Source organism: Phycodurus eques, chromosome 8, assembly GCF_024500275.1.
Source record: "Phycodurus eques isolate BA_2022a chromosome 8, UOR_Pequ_1.1, whole genome shotgun sequence".
Classification (NCBI taxonomy): domain Eukaryota; kingdom Metazoa; phylum Chordata; class Actinopteri; order Syngnathiformes; family Syngnathidae; genus Phycodurus; species Phycodurus eques.
The window spans coordinates 17,470,501-17,489,461 of NC_084532.1; the positions used below are offsets into that span (position 1 = coordinate 17,470,501).

Sequence of the window (18,961 nt, forward strand, 5' to 3'; positions counted from 1 at the left end):
TTTCACAGCCTGACTTTGGACAATTTGTGGGAACTTTATGCTGCTTTAGAAAACTTGGAAGTAGCACAGCCTACTTGGAGGTCCCGAGCCTTAGAGGGTTAAGTGGGGTAATCTAGTACAGCCAATAAATACAGATAAATATATACAGTACATAGTCATTTAGTATTCCTCTGTGGGAGTCAGCATTGTGTGATGCCAGACGTCTGCATCGCTTTTGTGAATACAAACTCCAACTTTGAGTGACATTCAAAATACTTGTCTGAGGTCTGAAAGGTCCAACTTTTGTTTTCTGGAATGCTGCAGCAGCACCCAGAAAAGAATGCCAACTCATAGCATTACTTTCAGTTCCATGATGTAAGCGGTCTCCCATAAAAGCAAACCTCCAGCATCACCGTTTGTATCTTTATGGTACTTGCTGTCCAAGTTACCGTGTGTTTTTTTTTTTTTTTTTTTAATAAGTTCCTATAAATGCTCATTAGCTTCTTTCTCCATGTAAGATTGGTCCAAAGTGAGACACGTAAACTGCCTCTGCAATGAGATTATTTCAATTTGGTTATTCCTAATCCTATGGCTAAAGCCCAAAAAAATCGAGGGACAACCAAGATCCTGGAAAGATTTGTGTTTGACCTCAGAGGTTCCGCTGCACACATTTCCCAAGTAGTTAAATCAGATTTTTGGGCACAAACCAGTAATTCGAAAGCCTTTATTTCACAGGTAAAACGAGAGCATGGTATGGTCACTTTAATAAATTTGGGGATAAATGCATTTGCTAAAACTGACGATCAAGCAGTATCGACAAAAAGTAACAGAAAATAATGAAGAATGGGCGAGGTCTTCCATCTAACAACGCAAATGAAAGAATTAGCAGAAAAAAACAACAAAGGTAGAAATGGGATACAGGAAGCTATTTGAAGTTGTTGAAACCCACAGCCACGGCAACCAATCTGGGATGTATCACACTGACGTATGCACGCATTTTCTGAACATGCATGCCCGTGTGCACAAACACACAGTCTTGATCTCTTAACATGAACATGAACCGCGCCGAGTGATTATTACATCGTACGTTATGGTGCTCTTGTTACTGGTGGCCTTTGTGGCAGTCGTGACATTTCAGCAGCAACATGCATTATATCACGGATTCAATACATTTAAGTTGGCACTAAAAGACCATTTGAAAATCCTTAGAACTGGTTATTTTACCAAAATATATACATTTGAATCAATCATCTTTGAGCACGTATAGTCAAGAAAGAGCATGTTTCTTTGACCTCTACATGTACGTACGTCATTTACATGTACGTAAATCATTTTACGACATTAGAATTGAGAGGCAATTAGAGTATTGATTTTGTTGTTGTTGGTGGTGGTGGTGTTGAGGTGAGAGCTCTCTGGTAGATCCCTGCAAGGGAACATTCAAAGCCTGTGAAAGTGAACACAGTGTGAGATCAATCCAGCTCCCTATGAAGAACCACGAATACATCGAGTCCACGGGTCGATGACCACGCTCCTGGTGGACTTTGAAAAGGCATCTGAGCAGTGACACTTTAGTTTTTGTGCATGTAGTGTTTGAACACTTCTGCGTGTTAATAATCAAACCAAATGTGTACTTCACTGACTCACGTCTCTTGCTGTTTTGTTCTGACATAAAAACAACTCAATTAAATATGTTTGATTAATGAGGATCACTGTCTTTGGTCAACTTAACCCAATGCACTTGAGTTCCAATACAAAGGTTGGAGCGGAAATAGTATACAGTACCGTATTTAGCGACATGAGGAAACTGCAAACCGCAATGATTAGGATAACACATTAAAAGTAAATAATGACCTTCCAGACAGTGTAGTTTATTTTAGATGACTTTGCTCTTCAACACAACACGAGTACTGCTCCCGACTGGTGACACAACCTGTGTCAGTGAAAGTCATTTTAAACTGACTTTGTAAACATGGTTTCTCATGTTTCTCACCTTGCCTGCGACTGCATATGCACAAATGAGTTGGCTGAATTTTGAAAAAGACACACTCACGCTACCTATGAGATGATCGTATTATCTTATGCAGGGCCCGACATTAACGAGGGCCGGGGGGCCACCGCGTACCTTACAGATGCTGGCCCGATCGCCCGGTACACATTTCTAGGTATTCACTGAAAATTCGGTCACCGAAAATTGCCCAAGAGTGCAATTTTGTTTTCCTATCACCAAAACAACCTGGGCAAAACGGGATATTGTGATGACGCAAGCAAAAAAACGCAACTGGTACGCACTTTTCTGCGTCGTGGACATTGCGAAACTCTGTGAGGGGCCGCTTCTGTAACTCGCGAGGCTTCTCCCTCTCTTACTCCGAGAGTACGGGGGGAAAAAAAGCTTGCTGTGAATGAACATGGGGGTTTACCTCACGTCGCTAGCTTCAGCTAGTTAGATCACCGCTAGCCTTAAAAGATTTGGAACAACCATGGCGGCGATAAACAGCAGCGGGGCAAAGTGAAAGTGAAAGTCGTCAATATTACTTCCAATAATGCGTGGGCAACCAGAACTTTATTCATAATAGAAGTTGAAGGCTAAGAGGCAGATAAACCTTGACACTTTGCGACACTGTCGTAGCACTTGTCGCAGTACGACATACGGCCGGTGTATGCTACGAGTAGAAATATTTTACCCAAAATGAGACCGGCAGCACGGTCACTTGCAAAATATGCAACTCTCAGCTCAACTTTATTTTCTAAAGCACTTTTAATACAACCACATCTACAAACAAAGTGTTATACACGGGTAACAATCAAATATAATAAATAAAAAAAAATTAAGAGAAACGATTAAAAACAAAACAACATAAAAAGAATAAAAACACTAAAACAGGTGCTGAGTTGAAAGCCAAAGATTAAAAATGGGTTAAAGACGGGTTTTAAAAATGGTCAGTGAGAGTCTGTCTTCAAAAGCACAAGTGATATGGCAACAGTGAAACAACAGTCCTTAATTCTTTGGAGCCAGGCGACCAAACTACAAGATCTCGTTGAAGCGTAATGGTGAGTAATCTTTTTAATCACGTGTTTTTCTTTGTTTCTATGCCGATCCTTCAAAATATGTTGATTATTATAAGATACATTATTCGATTATATAGTTGTATTCATTTGAGTAACACAGTATTATAAATGTTAGAAAAATATTTATTTACACTTTTTTGGTTTTGATTTACAAATTTCTGTTTTCTATTCTGTTAATTGTAACATCATATGAACTCTGCTCGAGTGTGAACGCCTGCCTCTCTCTCTCTCGATCTGATATTATAGTACCACAAACAGACAAAACATGACATGTTTAGTGGACACCAGTTGCGTCAAGGCAGGAGATAAGTGCCGATTCATGGTTGTATACAGTATATGACTTCACTTAAGAAAAATAGTTAGACACTGCTTAGTGGCCACCATCCTGGTTGTATTCCAACTGTCTCCCTGCATGCAAATTTGTATACAATTGGATCTCTCATTTCTCTTTCAGGGTTCACATTTTCCCTGCGACAATAAAACAGCAACTGAGATACAGCCTTAGATTGTAAAACATGAAGAAGACATAACTACACAGAAGTATGATTTTCTTAAATATTACAAGATACAGTATAAGTATGTTAAACCTATGGTATTACATCATGAATATACTGTACTATGAGGCTAGCACCAGTTCTCACCGGGCCACCACTCAAAAAAGGCTGAATGTTGGACCCTGCTGTGAAAGGTAAAAAAGTAGTAACACTGTCCATTCATCCACCCATCCAATTTGTGAACCGTTTATCCTCTCTAGGTTATAGACAAATATTTAGAATAATGAGTCGAGTGCTTTTGAATCTACCTGTTGCTTTGTAGTTTCTCGCTTGTCCACTTTAATAATGGCACTCTAAATTGTCTAACAAAATGGGTGCGCCTGTTGAAAAAATGGCCACCGTTTGCTGAAAGCTGTATGAGATGTGTAGTGTCAAGAAGAAAATCAACCAATTGGACTGTTTTTCCAAACATGTAACTTTGAAGTTTGTCATTTTCAAATGTCCAGGAGTATGAGTGTCCTGATGCAAACTAGAGTTATTATTTCTGATCTTGTTGTACAGTGTGTTGCTTCTCCATGTAATAAGACCCATGAAGGCACCGTGTGACATATATTGCTGTCATCAGAGCAATGTAACAAGAAAAGAAATCGGTAAATTGAGGTTTTGTGGTTACTCTGGCTGTTTAACTGGAAGCAGACAAAAATGACTATTATTGTTATTTTATTAGCTTTTAACAGTGTTTTGAAGCCTGAAAATGCATGTCTTGACAGTGGAATTTTTTTGAAAATGACAATGTTTTTGTTTTCTGTGGAAATGAAAGACATCATGTGCATGTCTGTTACGTGCTCACCTTAGAAATATAAAAAAAACAAAGGCAAACTGGAGCACTGTTTTCTCAAGATACCCACTGAGCGAAGTGTATATTTATTAGTTACTGTCTGTTACTACAGTGGAGAGTTGCATTGCTTGCCTAAATCAAATTTTAAACCCAAACATACTGTAGGTTGAAAATGCGTTTTAAAAACACGCTTTTGGATACGTGCTAGATGAGCTGCTGCTGGCCTGCATGCATATTCCAGAATTCACATGCTCTGCAGGCCTGTGTAAACGAGGATCGCTTCGATGACGTTGTCGTCTTTACGTGAAACCATTTTAAAAGTCACACCGAGACAAAATTCCCATTCATTCGCACTTGGTTGCTGTCAAGTAATCATACTCTGAGGTTATTATTGTAACGCTTAGATGTGATATTATAGTTTAGCGGCTGTAAGACAAACTCTAATGTTTTGAGACTTCTAATTTCTAGTCAAATTTAGCCAGCGTACAGTTGTTTTGTTGACATACGTAAATCAATTATTTGGTTACTGGAGGCTGGGGGATCAGAGATCATCCATGAAATGTGACCTGTAGGTGGGCCACCAAACCTGAGCTGAGGACAGGACGAGAAGCAGGAACAGTGTCAAGTTCAGTCATACAACAAGCTGTTTGGAGTTTAAAGGACAAGTGGAATGGGATAGATGCTGTTATCAATACTGCACTATGTGATTGTACTGTACTTACACGTATGTACTAAGTGATTTCATGATTTTGGTTATTGTTTGGTGAACTGGCCTTTCATTACGTTTTACATTGAAGACTTCTAAAGAACTGAAGGAGGATTGCTTCAGAATCGTCCAAACATTTTTTTTTATCTCATCATGGTCAAAAACTGCCAGCCTGAGGAACCTCAGAATTGAAAGAGTATTTTCTGTAAACACTCGCTGTTTTATTGAACTGAGAGTCAGTTGCGCTGTGAAGAGCATTGAAATATTTCGCCTGTCTTCAAGAGACTACCTTGTGATGGTGCCCCGGGGCATCCATCGCCTGTCTGTTTGCACCACTCCATAAAACGATCTGTTCATTCATCCTCTCTTTACACTTTCAAAAGTGATGAATCAAATCAAGTAAGTCATTGAGACTTGCAGAGAGCAATACACAAACATCCATCCATCCATTTTGAGAGCCGCTTCTCCTCACTAGGGTCGCGGGCGTGCTGGAGCCTATCCCAGCTGTCATCGGGCAGGAGGCGGGGGTACACCCTGAACTGGTTGCCAGCCAATCGCAGCAATACACAAACAAGAAACAAAATATATTTTTAAATCCTGAGGCTAATCAAGACTATGACGATGGCATCGTCCAGTCTGGAAGTTGCTATCAGTTCTTTCTGTTCCCGGGGCCACTCCTGGGTTGGGTATGTGAAATTAATTAATCGTGGGCGCCCTTCTTGGTGACTGTTATTCCTGTTTAAATGTCTTCACTATTATAACACGCATATGAGCATGATGCTGTAGTTGGATAACATTGCCCTCGTTTGAGTACACCCTGTGTTGATCGCTGTGCTGGTAGTCACTGATAAGTTTCCTCAGTGGTCCAATGACTGACTTCATACACGGCTCCTGACCAGTTCTTCTATTTATTCTAGACACTTCCACATGAAACATCTGTATAGATGAAAGGATAGACAGTCTCTCGCTGTTAAACAGCATTTTAGGGAAAGATAATAGTTTGGTTAGTAAATACGCTTTTGTCATGATTGTGTGCGCCAGTCACATGCTGCCTGAATGAGTTTCAGAAAGGATCTCTTCAAATACTGTGCAATAATAGGATAACATAAAATGTTTTATGTGGGAATGGTGATGGAAGCAACTGGACTAATGGTATTATTTTGTCTTACTTTATTTCAGTAGATTCAAAATCAAGAACAAAATGTGTGACCTGTTGGGGATGGTTGAGGTATTATTTTTCTCTGCTTTATATTCTTCAATTCCATTTAATTTCTTACTTTGGTATTTAGGCTTGGTGCCAGCATCTCAGATGCAACTTTGAAAGCTAATTGCGATTTCTCGTTGAGAAATCCAGAGCGTATTATGCACATTATATTTGACAAAAATACAAATAAATTTGAAGTGTTCAGAGTTGGCTCTCATTCATCCTCCTTGATTGACAAACCCGGAGTTAATTATTGTTAAGAACCAATTTTTGGTTTGCTCTGCTACCGATCCTATGCCCTGCTAAGCGTTTAGGTTCCATGCAAAAATATGGTGCAGTTGAACAAGAGATAACTAGGCCCTTATGCCCTACCTATTTACAGCATGTCAGAATCAATACATTTTACTATCATCTGTCAAATGAAGCAAATGTAGATCCCAGTTTTACAGCAATATAGTTAATAAAACGCTACGAAATTTTGAAAGCTTTATCTTTTCACATTCATCCTTGCATACTGTACATGCATACTTTATTCCATCGTGAAATTTTCGGGCTGACTTGTGCTTGATGTCACTGTTCGATTAAGGTCATATTCGTATGTAAAAAAAAAAAAAATGCAGTCCTGTATGAAGAATAGATATTTACATTTACACAGATATGCTTTTCTTCTTCTTCTCATTTTATCACAATGGGTAAAAAAGGTAAAACCATATGCTTCTGCAAAGCTCACAGGGTCTTGCATTGCATTTACAGTGACAAGAGCTTAATTTAGTTTAATAGCAAATAAGACACCGCATTTAACCTGCCTCTATCAATCAGACTGTTCAGCAAATAAAGTCCGCATCTCCAAGTATTAGGAGAGCGTGAGATCAATTCCTGGTAGCCTGCATGCTAGCGTATGTTTTTAAAAAGACAGCAAAACTGAGTTCGGTTGTTACTTTATTGACGTATTTAACAATGCAAACAGTGAGTTTGGTTTTACTTTATTGAAGTATTTAACAATGTACTCACGTTATTTTTTGATCAATCCTCATCCACAAATCCATCAAAGTCCTCATCTTCCGTATCCGAAATGAACAGCTGGGCAAGTTCTCCATCAAACATGCCGGGCTCCCTCTCGTACTCGTCGGAGTCAGTCTCGTTGCCGGGGGGCTGTTCAGCAATGATGCCGGCTTTCGCGACAGCTCGGACAACAGTCAAAGCAGATACCTTAGCCCAGGGCATCCACAATCCATTCACGTATGGTGGCGTAACTCGCCCGCCGTTGCCTCCTAGTCTTAGTAAAGCTGTGTTTGCCATCTTCGTCAAGCCTCCCGGAATGATGGCAAGATCCGAGTTCATTTGCTGCACTCGGTTTTTCACAGCGGCTGTGAGATGGGCGCGCATGGAGTCACAGATCAACAGGGACGGTGACGCGTGGAGAAAAACATCCGGTCTCTTTACGAACACCTCACTCAGCCACTCTGAGTGAGGTGTTCACTCAGAGTGGCTGATGACTTCAGCTGGAAACTTCCCATGTTCCTCCGCATAACTGATAGCTTGCAGTTTAAACTGTGCTTCGTAGGCGCCATTTTTGGGGGTCCTTAGCCAAACTAATATTGTTTTGCACAATGCACATACTGGCACTATATACCTACTGGGGGCATGCCTTTAGCGTCCGCTGTCACGCGCAGCCTTCCCCCTTTAACTCGGTGCACACATAAGGCGCGCCGCATTATAAGGCGCCCTGTCCATTTTGGAGAAAATTTAAGACTTTTAAGTGCGCCTTCGTCGTGTGCCTTATAAGTGCGTCGTGAAAATACGGTACTTCTGTAGAGTTAATTTTGGTGTTGCTAAAACTTCACTGATGTAACAACAACTTGTTACATCAACAGTGACCTTTGTGATCCGAAACTTTGTGAGAAGATCGTACATACCCTTATCGTCGTCAATCTGTTCAAAACAATGTGTTCATTGTTGTTGGCCATTGGTCTATGACAAAAAAGGAAATTTGATCAATCGCCTTTTGTCTTTGAAACAAAGGGAACTTTCTGAATTGGAAGTACATGTCTAAATGACAGTTATGGCTGCCAGCGAAGAACCTTGTAAAAACATCACATTACAAAACATGTTTTCACCCTCTTTTATGGAGATGTCCTGTAAAATTATCATAACCATAAAATAAGATCCAGGAGTAAGACACATTTGCCTCTTACACAAAGCCCAGTGAAGGAAGGATCAAGCGGTAGTTCCTCATCTGGAAGGACTTGGGCTTTGGAACCGGATGGATGGATGTGAAATTGACAACTAGTTGTTGGAGAGCTGCTAGTTTCCTTCCTGGCTACTGTTGAGGTGCCCTTGAGCAAGTGCTCAAGTGGTGCAGGACTGTTTGTGCGCTTCTTTCACTCTGAGCCTCGTCTCCCATGCCTGCATGTGAATGATCTGGTTCCCCTTGTTGTGTGCAGAGTGTACGTTGAATTTCCCCTTGAGGCATTATAATGAGTATAATCAATTAAATAATGACAATATGGCCCCAACTGATGCAGCAACACTGCCATCTGCAATCAGATTAAACAAAATTAAACAAGAAAGACAAAACATGCTGTGTTCAATTTGTTGATTCACTTATTATTTCTTTTTGCTTGGATGACATGATTGGTAGGTTCCACCCTGTTTAAAACATGGACGTTGAAATGATGCATGCCTTCTGGTATATCACAGCATGATTGGGTCTGATGTTTAAATAGAATAGAGAGTGTTGTGATGCTGAAAGGAGAAGCACTCCACCAGCAGAGATTAGAGAAATAACCCATTTGTCACAGAGGGAAATTGGATGTATTCAGATTGTGGGATTTATCATTACTTTAACATCAATTCTTTCACCTTGTCTTTTCACCAAAGCTTCTTTTTTTATGTTTCCTTTTTTACCAGTCCTTCTTGCTTTAGGTCTCATCTCTTTTTGCTGCTAAAATGAGTTGCATTAAGTACCAGGTGATTCATTCATCGGTCTATTTCCAATGTCCTCATTAGGGTTGCAGGTAAGATGGAGCCTATCCTAACTGACACGGCAGGTGGGGTACACCCTAGACTGGTTGCAGCCTCTGTGTGATTCATTAGCGCAAATCACATGCATATTACTTTTATGTGATTGTGCTACTTTCTTCTTCTAAGAATCTTGACAATAACATAGAAAAGTGAATTTATTTTAGCAATCGTTAAAATAAACCTGCCAACATGATTTCACAAGAATTTAATTGGAAATCATCAGAAACTACATCTTCAAACAAAACAAAACTATTTGTATCCCTCAGTTAAATTGCACTCAAATGCAGGTCATCATTGCAAAGGAGAACCTGTTCTCAGTTGCCTTACCTGGATAAATAAAGGTTAAATTAAAAAATAAATACATACATTTTCTGTGTTTGTGTTGGTATTTGATTTATCACCATGGACCAAAATGGTACAGTACTTACTTTGATTAAGTTATGATGTTGTTTTTTTTCTGAGATTCAATGTTATTCAAATGATAGTTAACAACTTAAATTGACCTGAGCTTATTTTTGGAATCAGATTGCTTTGTCGAGTAATTAGATGCGTATAGCGATAGTAGTACATGGTGTATACATTATCGGAAACAGTTGGGACCACAATGGTGAACAATGTGCCTAATTTATCCCATTAAGAGGAGTTGAAAAAATTGACACTTTTATACTACGTCCATGTTAGAGAGTCACTCTATAGCCAGAATATGGGACCTTTAAGGTTTTATGACTGCATTAAAATCTAGGTGAATTAATTTCTTGGTGATTTACTGTACAAGTATATGGCAATTATTACTTCTTCTGGATACTTGTTTTTAGCTAAATTGTTGTTTTCCCTCAGGTTTTTGTTTATTCTAAACATCCATGAAATCAATCAATATTTGACAAAAGATGATAAATGACATTTACGTATACTAACATGCAGGTGCATTGGCACACAAGCTAAGGCTCTTCATACTTTCTGAGTCTTTTTTTTTATTTTTTATTTTTTTTTTGTCTTGTTCGGCTGTTAGGTCAAGCAGAATGGAAAATCTGTTTCCCTGTTATGCTGGAACAGTTTTACTGTGTCACAGTGGAGTTTTTAAGCTTCCGCTGTGGTATTATAATTGAGGTTTACTGAGAATCAGACTTGATCAGTCGAACAGAACAAGGTTTCTAGAAGGGAGGGAGAAACAAAGACAAAGCACTAATTGTAAACAAGATGAAAGAAGTAAATCATTACATTACCTACTACAATGACACATTAAATATGAGTGTTGCATGGGGCTGTAGTGCTACACTCTGTGAGGGAAGGACGGGACAAGATAGAACAGGACAAGGACAGGAGAAGAAGCATGCAGGACAAAAGTCGTGAACCCGACTGTACAACTGAAGTGCGGTGGCATTAATTATGTGAATTATAAAAGTCTACAGGACGAGAGTATAAGTGAGGGGATACGCACGCGATTTGCATATTCATGATTTATTTGTCACAGTAAGTGCGTGACCCACACCCAGTGAAAGAGTCCTGGGCGTGTGTGTCTGCGGATACATGCAAGTGAATTGATACCGTTTTACATGCACAAAGACTGACAGAAGTGTCCTGTAATTGCTGTGGCCGCACCGCGGCAGCTGAGGAACCCACCCAATCAATCGGGAGGCGGGATCATGCCTAGGGGTCCACCCGAGGGCAGCCCGGCGGACCCCCCTGGGTCCCTCGGTGTGGGACGTGTCCCGTCCGTCGGGCTGCTCTCCCCCACCGAGGCGCCCCGACAACCGGCCACCCAGTGGGCGCCGCAGGTACCCAATGCCATTCCCCCAGCCAACCCACGCCCTGCGGGTTGGGGGCGGGGCGGGGTGTCTTGCTCTTGATGCAATGCAGCCAGTCCCCGCCCAGCCCGAGGGAGAGTGTTTGGGGGCCCGGCCTCGGGAGCACCGCCATGCAAGTAAGTGAGACCCCGCCCCCCTGTTACTATGACTAAAATCTAGGGGGGCAGGCAGGGCGCATGGACCAGGAAACAGCACAGACGTGCTGAAACCCAATCTGACACCCACACCCTCCCGATCCCATACCAGTCCCCCAGGATCCCTTTGATATGTGTATTTGCCCAGATGTGTTTAGTGAGAAAAGTATATACAGTGAACGGTGTGAGTGTGTGCGAGGTGAGTGATTAAGGTCGGGCCCATTAGGCCGGACAACCACCGACGAAGAGGGCCACCCAGACCCGCAGCACCAACCCCGGCCCCCCGCCCCCCACACCTCCGCCAGCACCCACTACCCGCCCCTCAGCGTGGGAGGTGGACCCACCCCCAGGCAGGAATAAAAAAAACACAGCAGGCCCCACAGCCCGCAGGGGACCGCCCGGCTCCCCCACGGGAAGAGGAAGAGGCGACCGCAGCGGTACGCGAGGAACGAAGAGAAGAGGAGGAAGCAGACCCGAGGACTGACAGGGGGGCCCAACCGCCTCCACCAGTAGCCAGAGCGGGGGAGCCAGGCGGGTGCCGCCCCAGCACGGGTCACCATCACACCACCATTACTCCCCAGGAGGTCGCCGCAGTGGTTCCCCCCACCTCGAGATCAGGAAGGAGTGGGAAAAAAAGTCCCGCCTCCACAGATTCCGGAACAGCAAACACAGGGACAAGAGGAGCTGACCCCCACATCATGCATGTGTCTTTTCACCATGCAAACCGATCTAAAATGTGTGCAAAGAAAAAAGAAAAAAAGAGTCTGCGTCTTCGATCAATGTTGGAGTTGAAGCCTTCGCAACTGGCTTGGAAATGGAAGTTTGCCCAGTTTGCTGCACTGATAAATTAGGATAAGTGCTGAGTGCAATAATAGATTGCACCCCGAAATGTCAGAATTGGAACTAAACCTTGATTTAGACCTGTATAGGTATTCATCAGAAATATATGCCTTTTCTCTCTATTTCTGCACTTAAAAATGACAAAAATTGAGCTAGTCTGCTTTAGTTCCCAATGGATCATTTGTCTGCATCTGTTGTTGAAAACTCATCTTCTCAAACGTCCTTCTGATCTATTATGTCTTTCTTTGCTTGCTCTATTTTTAGAGTTGATATCCAAATGGCTTTGAGGTATCATGTCTGTTGTTCGGTGTTGATGTCAAAATGGCTCCGTGTGAGTTGTTGTACATGAGAGGAGCACTTTTATGACAGGGTTGTACTAATACTGAGGCAATATGAGTGGCTGCCGTAGACTCAGTAGACACGCGTGCAGATTTGTACCTATTTTCTCACCGTCCTGTCCGTTTATGTTAAAAGCAACATTTGATACAGAAGGTAGTTTTTTGTTATTTTTGCTCACCGATTCTGCAGCCTGATATTGACTAAAATCAAATAGAAACTCCAGTAAACTGGGACAGTTATAATTTGACGATCATCAAACACACCTTGGCCAATATCTAAATATATGTTGCTCTGTTCAAACATTTGAAAACTGCAGATGATAGAAAATCCTGTTGGTCTGTCTACGTGCATGATTTTTTTTTTAAGTACATAAGCAAGACAATCAGATCCAGTAACACACTGCCATCTTGTGGCTGCTAGTATGAGAAGCTGCAGATGACTTTAAAGTGTTTTACTCTAAGGTGTGAGGTAAATAATTGTAGAATTCACAGGAATGTCTACAGTGCACGTGATTTTAGAAAGTAATGTAATCTTTGTTATATAGTGATGTTAAAAAAAATAATTCATCACGGGAAAATTATATGCAGTCAAAAGCTGGATGACACTGTCTTTAACAATAAATAAAGTATTATATTACATTTCACACATTGCAGCACGGTGGATGATTGGTTAGAACCGCAGCATGACGTGTCTGAGTTTCAAGGTTCAAATCTCAGCTATGGACTTCCTGTGTGGAGTTTGCATGTTCTCCCAGTACTTGCGTGGGTTATCTCTGGGTACTCCGGTTTCCTCCCACATTCCAAAAACATGCATTGTAAGGTTAAGTGAAGACTCTAAATTGTCCATAGGCATGATTGTGAGCGTGAGTGTAAATGGCTGTTTATCTATACAGTATGTGCCCTGCGATTGGCTGGTGACAAGTCTCGGGTGTACCTCGTCTCTCGGCCAAAGTCAGCTGCGATAGGCTTCAGGCTACTCACCGGCGATCCTAATTGAGGGTAAGCATTATAGAAAATGGATGGTGGAGCAGATATTTTGCACAGTTTAACTTGCATGCACTGTACTGTACTTACAATCGGTCTAACGTGCACCATTACATATTCATTCTGGACCACTGCAAACTACAACAACAATACTAAATGTAGCGTTAAATGAATACCTCTCTGAATGAGTATTCTTGTCTTGATTTTGACGTAGTTCTTGCATTTGAGCTCATTGGATTGCGCAGGTGGAACTAATGCTGTATGTAGTCTGCCGAGTTTACGGTGTGGCACATACACACAACTGTCGATGTACATTTTGTTATACAGTGAAATATCATCAGGAACATTGACCCCCTACAAGCGTGCCAGATGCCACCAGTTCCTGTCACATAAAAACAAGACAAGAAACCTGAACTGTAACCTACAGTTTTCAAGAAAATGTGTCTTTGAAGGCCAGCTGAAGTTATGTTGAGCTGTCATGTGAGTGGAGCTGATATTATGCTCCTGCGTGTTATCCATAAACACACATCTGCTTTAAGGTAATGAGGCTGGAGTGACGAGGGACTCCAGAGTCCAATGGCTCCACTCCAGATCTTGAATGTGCCTCTTTACTCGTTGGGCTGCACTGAAGGGAAGACACACACATGTACACGCACACACTCACCATGGGGAGGAACTACAGCCTTTGCCAAAGAGTGGCCACGCTCCACAGACAGAGTGTCACAGTAGACAAGAATTGCATGATGTGATTTGTGTTGTGTGTGTGGGTCAGGTTGTTTGAATGTTTGTTTCCCCCTCTTTTATTTGTGCCCAGGAGAGGGGCGACCGGTGGATATCCTGGGTAACTTTTTGCAGCCATGTCAATGATGTGTGGCTTGAACGTCTGTTTCATAGGCACTGGTGTGATAGGTTTAATAGGTTTGAATAGATTTCCAGCTTGAATGACAATATGTGCAATTGCAGTGAATGTGTGTGTGAGATTTATAGCTAAAGACTGTGTGTGCAATATATGCCAGTATTGGCGTGTTCCTGCTGCTGTGTTTGTGGTTCCATGTGTGTGTTGGGGCAATGTACCGCCGTTCACCTTGTGCCAGAGGAAGGGTTCATTTTGACTTCAGTGAGGAAGTTATCAGGAAACTCCATGCTGCCAACCATGGCCACACTCACAGGTTAGAACTAATGCACACTCATTGTGTCTCAAATGTAAAACTACTGTGATTCTTCTTTTCTGTTGTTCCAGTCTCTAGTGCTAAGACCAGTTCTTTCCATTTGCACTTGTCTTACAGTATTTCAGGTTTATGCTTGCTTCCTGTTCCCATTCAATGTGGAGTATGTTGTGCCTTTTTTTTTTTTTTTTGCATGTGCACGTGAAAAAGGCAATTTATACAGTGTTGGGGGTAACTAACCCCCATTAAATTAGATTATGTAATTTAATTACAAAATGCATGTAATTGTAATCGAATGCATTACTGAAAGAAAATGTGCCATTACATTACAGTTGGTTTAGGAAATTTCGATGATTACAATTCTAGTTACATTTGGAAAATAGCCACAAATGCTCAGATTTTGTTTTATATCACTTCCTCCTTGTACAGCCAGCACCTGTGATTGGCTCTCTCTGGTCACATGCCATTCTGCTGTAGTCTCAAACATGACAAATAAGAACTTGAAGTGCCACCTTGAGGTGCAATCTTTTACTGTGTCTGAGATTTTGAAAAGGTTAGTCTCATAGTTAAATTTTTGAACACACAAAAGAGCATGGAATTTTGAACAGTTTTGTATATATAATTTTGGACTTTTTTTATGGAACATACACTTGTTTGGGTTTTCATGTGAAGCAATATTGTCTAAAGTGTGCACATTTGTCATTCGGGCAACATGTATGATATGGAGGTTTTCCACATGCTGTACACATATAAAGCATCAAATACAAATTTGTATGATGTATTTACATTTCATCATGTTTTGTTATTAGTTTGTTATTTGTGTAAAGAATAAATATGTGGTTAATTCCAAAATGATGATCTATGCTTTTAATCCACTTATTTTTTGTGTGTGGAGGAAACATGATCCATTCATTCAGAATTAAAAAAGTAATCAAAATGTAATCACGTAATTTGTTATATTACTTTGAGAAAATAATTGAAATAGTTACACTACTACTATATTTTCAACAGGGTAACTTGTAATTGTAACCAACTACATTTCCAAACTAACCAAATAATAATACAAAGAAATAAACAAAATACAATCAAATTATAACCAGCTCGATTATAGCTGATAATCCTGTTTAAAGAAAACAAAAAGTAGCTAGAGAGTACGGATTTTTAAGGTTATAAAGGAGAGCGTCTAAAAGGTCAGATGAATTAATATTTTTTTAATTAGCATTTTAAGTTGGATCAATCATCGGGCAGGAGGCAGGGTACACCCTGAACTGGTTGTCAGCCAATCGCAGGGCACATACAAACAAACAACCATTCGCAGACCATTTAGAGTCTCCAATTAACGCATGTTTTTGGGATGTGGGAGGAAACCTGAGTGCCCGGAGAAAACCCACGCAGGAACGGGGAGAACATGCAAACTCCACACAGGCGGGGCCGGGGATTGAACCCTGGTCCTCAGAACTGTGAGGCTGACCCTCTAACCAGTCGGCCACCGTGCCGCCTCTTGCTACAACATCTTGCACAAAATGATATCTAATACAAGAGCTGCAGCAACTATGCCTTTACAAAGGTATTTATGCTTTGTTTTGATCAAGACTGTCAACTGTAGTGCATCATAATGAGAGCTGTGGCTAATATTTGTATTACCGCAATTAAAATTTTTTTTTTAAAAATGAATACCTCACAGACAGTGTCAATCGAAACTGAAAGTTACTATAATTACATTTACTGTATTAAGGCAGAATATTGGATTACATTAATTACATTACATTGTGCAAGTGGCCTTATGTTGTGGTTTTTACTCATCTCTATTGATTAGTGTTAAATAAATCAGGACACACAAACAAGATGAAATGCAATCCAAGTTGCCCATAAAAACAGTCCAAAACCAAGTGTGAAGTTAATTGTGTTGAAGCCCTACACCACAAGCTACTGTATATAATCCCTCCAACCACTCTGATGTTGTAAATAATTGGATTGGAAGTCAACCTCTCTTAATAGATACACTAAGTATTTTAAGGTAATTTTGGAACATTAATTATGATACTATTTTTGCTCGCCCTTGTGGGATCACTCAATCAGCTCATGGTCTTTGTGGGCAAGTTCAGAGCGCTGGCACGCTACAAATCAACTTGTTTGACCAAAAGCTTTTTTGGATCAACTGTCCCTCTCAGGAATTTTTCTTATTTTGTCCAAACCACCAAACATTGTAAATCGTGATGACGAAGTACACTTCAGTCATTTTATTGCAGACGTTTCTAGCAGCAGAGTTGTTGATATTACAATTCCTAATCCAACAGACAAGTATGCATTGGGAGAAAAAAACAATTTAAACAAGGATCAGGCCAAACTGAAATGATTGCTTTTAGCTGTTCCGTGTACACAACCTGACAGTGGCCACTGGTTTTCCCTTCACCTTAACATGCAGGAAGGAAGAGATTCATTCTTCTTCTGACTAAAAGAATGATCTTCTTCCTTCTGGCTGCTAGTGCTATGCTTTTTTTGTTTTTATTCTTTTTTTTAAATCTTTTTTTTTTGTACCTCTTTCTACCTTGTTGACTGATACATTTTAGTTGAAAGTGTATTCCGACTGGCCACAACATTATTACTACTTACTTATTATTGTTGCTAGAAGCTAAGAGCCTTGAGAGCGCTTTCTTCCTACTTTGCTTCTCCCCAGCCTGGTTAGGCCCTTGCCGTCTCTCTGCCTTTTCGTCCCAATGATTAATTTATTTTTAACTCCAATCAAAGCATCATTATTATTATTATTTTTTAAAGTTGATATGTTATTATATTTCATTGGGAAATCTTATATATATATATATATATGCATTCATGCTTGTTTTTATGCCGTTGTGTCTGCCACAAAGATTTTTTTTTTCCTTTTTTTTGGATCATGTTCGCATTTGGTGTGATTTTTATCACGGGCTAAAATGATATCAGTTTCAGTTTTGACATTTGTTCCCTTGAACCACATGTGGCAGTAATGTGCATTAAGGGACTGTGTTTCCTTCTCTGCAGCAACCCGATTGAAAGATTGCATCCAACAAAGAGAAAAATAGCTAACAGAAACTTCAATGTAAAGAAATTACAGACAGTGATCCCGAATATGGAAAAGGAATACATGAAGCACAGAGTGTGGAGGAGTTGCTGAGTTACACTTCATCATACGGAGTGGTATAATATTTAGTTGACCTCATTTAGTTATGATAGTGCGCTCAGTGTGATACAGTGAAGTTCTACACCAATACAAACAACCACAAGATTAGGCAGTTTAATTGATATCTCTCCGGCAGTGGTAATCCAAACTGAACATTGTCACCTTCAAAAAGGCAAAAAAAAAAAAGAAGAGGCATTTTATACAGCTTTAGGATTTATTTCCCAATATTTCTATTTAATTAATATTAATTGATTCCAGTTAGTGAGACCAGCATAGTTGTAAAAGAGAGGAATGTTTTCCTGGCATTTCATCCACGCAAATTGTTTGGGGTCATAAGGAGAAATTCCTGTTTTAACAGCAAAAATCTCTTCTAAGCAACCTTTTGTCTGCACATTTCGTATGCACCCCTTTCACTAAAAGGCTTTGTATTGTGAAATATCAAAAATAGGTAATTGAGTCCAAAAACAGTCTCCATAGCACATTGTTTCAGGTCTCTGTAAACAGATATTGATGTTACAAAATTTCCTCTCATCCCCCAAAAAAAAAATCATCACTGAACGTTTATAATGAAGCTTTTAGTCTCCGGTTGTCTTAAGCGCTCATCGATTTGGATAAACAGTCCTTGTTCCCATACCGTCGTTCTGCACACAGACAGACCCTGCGCCCGGTGTTAAAAGGACACATCATTATTGCATTACGATACAGTCGACGTGTGACACTCAACAGTGTTTTTCCGTTGATGAACTTTACGAGAAAGCACGCGAGAGTAATATGAGTAAGCATGAGTTCCCAGACAAATACACCCTTTTACATAGAAAAGACTCTTTGTTCCCAAGAGCTGTCTTTGTGCTGTTATTCCAAGGCTAAATGCTTGGATATGCTTCTTTTGTATGGTTAAGAACACTATAGGCCAACCACAGCCACAAGATCAATGATTATTTTCCTCCCTTTTGGTAATTACAGAACAACCACAAAGCTATTTGATAACCTTGTTTATGATGGTGTAAAGTGCAAGTATAGGTAAAACAGACCAAAACCTTCAGAAATTATGCAATCCACCTCATCTGCTCCAAGAGAATAAAAGAGGCCTAAAGCTGTTGACTGGGTGGTTCATTTGGCATATGATTTATATTATTAAAAAGATCCAAATTGACACCACTAATACAAATGGACTTAAAGCGCAAACACGCTCACCATGTTGTAGATTTCCAATTTTCTGATTAGAC

General features: G+C 40.5%; 1 protein-coding gene across 3 annotated transcripts in view; it reads left to right on the forward strand.

Moving 5' to 3' along the window:
- The window catches only part of pde4ba (phosphodiesterase 4B, cAMP-specific a), a 135,318-nt gene that overhangs the window by 57,505 nt on the left and 58,852 nt on the right, over positions 1-18,961 (forward strand). Inside the window, exon 1 of one of the 3 annotated variants that reach the window (XM_061684278.1) lies at positions 13,947-14,581. The exons of the other annotated variants lie outside the window; for them this stretch is intronic. Within the exon in view, the coding sequence (XP_061540262.1) occupies positions 14,481-14,581 (101 nt within the window). The 5' untranslated portion in view covers positions 13,947-14,480. Of the gene's footprint in view, positions 1-13,946; positions 14,582-18,961 lie in introns of those variants that run through there. 3 annotated transcript variants of the gene reach the window in all.